General features: G+C 65.5%; 1 protein-coding gene across 1 annotated transcript; it reads right to left on the bottom strand.

The window, feature by feature from the left end:
* Positions 1–885: 885 nt before the first annotated feature.
* On the bottom strand, positions 886–4,430 carry BARX1 (BARX homeobox 1). The gene is given in 6 exon segments (XM_055709443.1): positions 886–1,403; positions 1,720–1,804; positions 1,962–2,083; positions 2,085–2,251; positions 4,079–4,262; positions 4,264–4,430. Coding segments are annotated over 6 exon segments (744 nt in total). The 5' UTR covers positions 4,285–4,430; the 3' UTR covers positions 886–1,238.
* Between the last annotated feature and the right edge of the window lie 448 nt (positions 4,431–4,878).

Below are 4,878 nucleotides of genomic sequence, written 5' to 3'. Positions count from 1 at the left end.
CGGGGGCTCAGAACGGGCCCCAGGCCCTGCCCCGCCGATCCGCGCCCGCCCGCCGGTCACTTCCACAGCCTCGCAGCACCGCGCAGCACCGCCGGCCCCGCTCCCCTCGCTCTCTGCCCCTCGCCGTTCTCTGCGGTCCTTTTGTTTTTTAGCGGGACGGCGGTAATTGCATGTCTCGGTAGATGCTCTATAATTTGGTATCTCGATGGAAAATGTACAGCAGGGACTCGGGGAAAACAAGTAAGAAAAAAAAAAAAAGTAAAAAAGCAAACCGCACGATTTCGTGCTACGTCGCAGAAGTTCCCAAGGAGCCCGGGAGAGCAGCGGCGCCGGGCCTGGCCACCCCCCGGCCGGGCCGTGCGGGCTCCGTGCGGGCCACAGGGGCCGGCAGTGCGGGTTCGGCCGTGCTGCCCATCGGGAAGTGCTCGCTCAAAGCCGCTCAGCGCCCGATGCCGTCGGACACCCTGCTCCACGCTGCCCCGGCCGCGTTTAAAAAAAAAAATAAATCACGATTCCGGATTAACAGAGGGGAATCTAATGAACTTATTGGATAGCGATTAATGTATCTTTAAAAGGCGAAAGGATCCAAATTGGCCCCAGCAAAGACTGCGAGCCGTGCCTCTCCCGGCCACAGGCAGGCCGAGCCGTCAGGGAAAACGATGGGAGAATCCGCCCCGGGACCGGCCGGGACAGCACCGCACTTTGTTCCGTCCTTGCAGATCCGCCTGCGAACTTGGATTCGAATCTCTAACCTGCCTCCGTGGGAAGAAAAAAAAAATAAATTCAAAAGCACTAGGTTACTCCGAGAAATAGTTCATAAAATACTTTATTGAAATCAAGTAAATATCTTCGCATTAATAAAACCGAACATAAAATGCAGTTTTCGAATAACTAGGGGCACCACAGGGTTTTAGACAGCGAGTAGATGTGAAAGGTGGGATCCAGTGTCCTGGCCCCTCCGGGCCGTCGCACAACACAGCGTCCGTGGCGCAGCGCTCCGCAGGCGCGGAGAGGAGCGGCGGGGCGGGGTGGGGTAGGGGGGAAATGGGGACGCGACCGACCAAAACGCCCAGTTCACCGGAGACCGAAGACGACCGCAGCCTCTGACCGTGCCGCCCTCCGTCCGCTAGCCCGGGCCGCCGCGGGCGGGGCGGAGAGGTGCGGGGCCGGCGGCGGGCTCGGCGGGCAGCGCCCCGGGGGCGGCCGGGGCCGGCGGCGGTGGGGCCGGGCGATCACCCTCACTCCTCCTGGCCGACCTCGGCCGGCGAGCCCAGGCTCTCGGGCGGCTTCTCGGCGTCCCGGGCTCGCTCCTGCTCAGAGAGCTGCTCGCTGCTTGGGATGGAGTTCTTCTTGGGGCGACCCTTGGGCTTGGTGGGGGACTCCAGGCCGCCCCCCTGCAACACCTGCGAGGCGAGGAGGGGGGCACCCCGGTGAAACCGTGCTGCCATCAGCCCGAGGCGAGAGGAACCTCCCTCTCCCCCGTCCCCTGGAGCAAAGCACGGCGTCCGGGCCGCACCGCGGCTGCCGGAGCGGCTTCTCCCGGCCTGCGCCTGTCGCCCTCCGCACCCGGGGACCGAGCCGCGTTATTATTGTGATTATTATTGTTATGATTTGGCCAGGGCCGACATGCAGAAGGACGAGCCCGCGGGCCTCCGTTCCCCGGCGGGGCGCGGACCCGGCGCGGTGCAGTGCGCAGAAGGGGCGGACTCGGGCACTTACTATTTTCTTCCATTTCATGCGCCTGTTCTGGTACCAGGTTTTCACCTGGAGCTGGCTGAGCCCCAGCGATTCGGCCAGGTCTATTCTGCGGACGAGAGAGAGAGAGGCGGTGAGCCCCGGCAGTTTTCGTCTCGGCTGGCAGCTTTCCTCCTTTGCAGCTTTCCTTCTTTTTGAGGAAAAACGAGCCCACATCCCCTCCCGTCCCGTCCCGCCCCCGGTCCGGAGTGTGCGGCATCGCCTACCTGTCGGGCGTGGAGAGGTATTTCTGCTTCTCGAAGCGCTTCTCCAGCCCCATGAGCTGCAGCTCGGTGAAGACGGTGCGGCTGCGGCGCCCTTTCTTGGCCTTGCTGCCCGGCTCCGGGGGGGGCCGGCTCCAGCTTGCCGCGGAGGTGCAGCTCCAGCGGGAGATGGGGCGAAGCGGAGCCGCCCTGCAGCCCCGACCCGGCAGCCAGCAGCGCCGAGCCCAGCCCCGAGCACCCCAAGGGAGCCAGCGGGAACTTGAACACGGCGGCCGGCTCCGCCTTCAGCACCGCTGCGGGAGAGAGGGGCCGTCAGCGTCGGGCAGCCCCCGGGACCCCTGGGGCTGCAGGGAGCCTCGGTTTCCCCGGGGATCAGGCCTGCAAGGAACCCCCGGCCCTTCTCCTTTCTCGGCAACGACGCAGCGAGGCGGAGCGGAGCCGGCCGGGTGCGGGACCCCCGGGGCGCGTGTCGGGGCCGACCCTGCCCGGGTGCCACTCGACTCCGCCGCCTCCGCGGTACAGGGTCACGTTTTACCCTTCAACCGGCAGCTGCTAATTGCTGAATGACTCGGGCGGTTACAAGAGAAAATAGTTTAAACCAACCGAAAAGCGTTCCCTCCAGTGCCACCCGACAGCTGGGGGATCCGGTCACGGTCCCGAGTTTCCCTCCCCAGCAGCTTTCAGGACACTTTCGACCGAGGAACAACCTATATCCCTCTCCGTGAACCGCAGCCCCAGGATTTTGCTATGAAGACGCACCCGGGGACAGGACAGGGAAAGTTTCAAAACGGAGCGTCTCTATCCCCGAGGATGCTGCTGCAGGCACGTCCGTGCCGCTCTCGGCCCAAGCCGCGGCCGCGCAGCCACCTCGCTCCCCGGCGGGATGGGGCCGCTCCGCGGCGCGGGTCGGCTCTCCCCGGCACGGCACGGCGCGGCTCTGCTCGCCTCGGCTCTCCCCTGCCCGGCCCGGCCCGGCGCGGCTCGGCTCTCCCCTGGCCGGGCCCGCGGACCCCGCGCTGCCCCGCAGCCCCCGGGCCTGCTTGCCCGGCGCTCCCCGCCAACACAGGCGAGAGAGAACAAGCCCGGTGGCCCGAGAGGGACTTTCAGAGGCGCCTCTGCAGGCTCCCGCCGCTCGGCCTAAGCAGAAATTGCCTCAGCCCCTCCCAGGGCCTGATCCTGCCCCGGCTGAACGCGGCGGGAGCTGAGCCATGAGGGCTATAAAGAGCCTTTTATCTGGTCCACCATTTCAAATAGTTCTGCCCGTCTTGAAGATAATACTCATTTCCAGATATCCTAACATATCTAACGTGCTCCCTTGTTACGAGGCGCCACGCTTTCCTTTCTCTGTTAAAAGCAGAACAAGAAATTGTTCGTTTCTATAGATAAAGAGCGATGTCTCCGCAGATGAAGATGGCTTGGGAAATGAAAGCTTTCGCGAGCACACACTAAATACTGGCGTTTATAATTTTTTAAATATTGGTGTTAAAAAAAACCAAACAACAAAACTATGCCGTTAATGCACTGCATTTGTCCTCAGTACTATATCAGACTGGGTAGAGCACGCTGGCTCCCGCTTTAAATAAATCTATCTATATATAAATGCGTTATATAGAGAAAATAATATATAAAATATAAATATCTGTTGGGTTTCTAGCTAAATCTGTGTCCGCAGAGCACTGTGCCGCCTCTTGCAGCCGCACAGATAATACACCCCACTGCCTCAGGCTCCAGCAATCCACGCCTCATCCAAAAACGCGGGGGGAAAGCTCAACGACAACGGTCTCCCCGTGAAATTCAGCGGCCAGTTTGTGCAAGCGGCGTCCGAGCCCCGGAGCCGCTTTCCCCATCCGAGCCCGGGGCAGCGCCCGGCCGCGGGCCAGGAGCCTCCCGGGCACGGCCAGCACCGCCGGCCCCGCGCGCGGCCGGCATAGCCCGGCGGCGGCGTTTTAGGCAAAATTCACGAGGTTTCCTTCAAAGGGACCGGCTCTAAAACGCGCTGCGGCGCCCCGGCGGGATCGCCTCCCCGCCTGGCCGCCCCGCTCCCGCAGCCCGCTCCCCCCCAGCCGCGGGAGCCCTCGGGGCTCGGGGCGGGGGGGCTTCCCCCCCCCCCGGGGACGTACCGAGGTGGTTGTGGTACGGCCGGGCGGAGAGCAGAGCCTGCACCCCGAACTTGAGCAGCTCCCCGGCCGGCGCGGCCCCCTTGGCCTCCGGGGGGTCGGTGAGGATCTCCTCTATCATGAAGCTGCGGTAGCGGTGCGAGCGGTGGTCGGGGAAGGCTTCGGCCGGGAAGTAGTGCGCGGCCCCCCAGCTCCAGCGGGTGCTGCATCCTCGCCGCCGCCCGGGCCGGGGCGGGGGGGGGAGCCCCGGCCGCCGGGCCGCCCTAGCGCAGCCCCCCGGCCGGCGCTGCTGGCAGCCGGGCAGCGGGGCGTCCCGCGGGCGCTCTGCCCATCGCCCCGCCGCCGCCCCCTACCCTGCCCCTGCCCCTGCGGGCCGGGCCCGGCGCGGCCCCCCCCAGTGCGAGTGGCCCTGGACCGCCCTGAGCAGCGCGGCGGGCCGAAGCCGTTACCGCCGCATGCACGCGGGGCGCGGCACCGGGGAGCGTCTCTCCGCCCCGGGACGGCGGGCAGCGGCCTATTATACCGCCGGCCCCGGCGGGGCTGTCAGCGCTGCGGGGGAGGGCGCGGGAGGGGCTGCGGAGGAAGGAAGGGGCCGGGGCGGGCGAGTACCTGGAAGCGAGAGGTTACAGCAGAGCATTTGATCCCCTGCCACAGAAAGCAAATTAGCCTTTCTGCCCGCCGCGGGAGAGCAGACACCCAAACAAGCGCTAGCCCCTTCGGAGGGCAGCCCCGGGCCCGTCCTCGTCCCCATCCCCGTCCCCGTCCCCTCGCGAGGGAGCCACCCGGCCGGAGTGGGGGGACGC

This window comes from Falco cherrug, chromosome 4 (assembly GCF_023634085.1).
Source record: "Falco cherrug isolate bFalChe1 chromosome 4, bFalChe1.pri, whole genome shotgun sequence".
Lineage (NCBI taxonomy): Eukaryota > Metazoa > Chordata > Aves > Falconiformes > Falconidae > Falco > Falco cherrug.
Note: the sequence above shows the minus strand (reverse complement) of the source record. Positions and strands in the feature narration are given on the sequence as shown.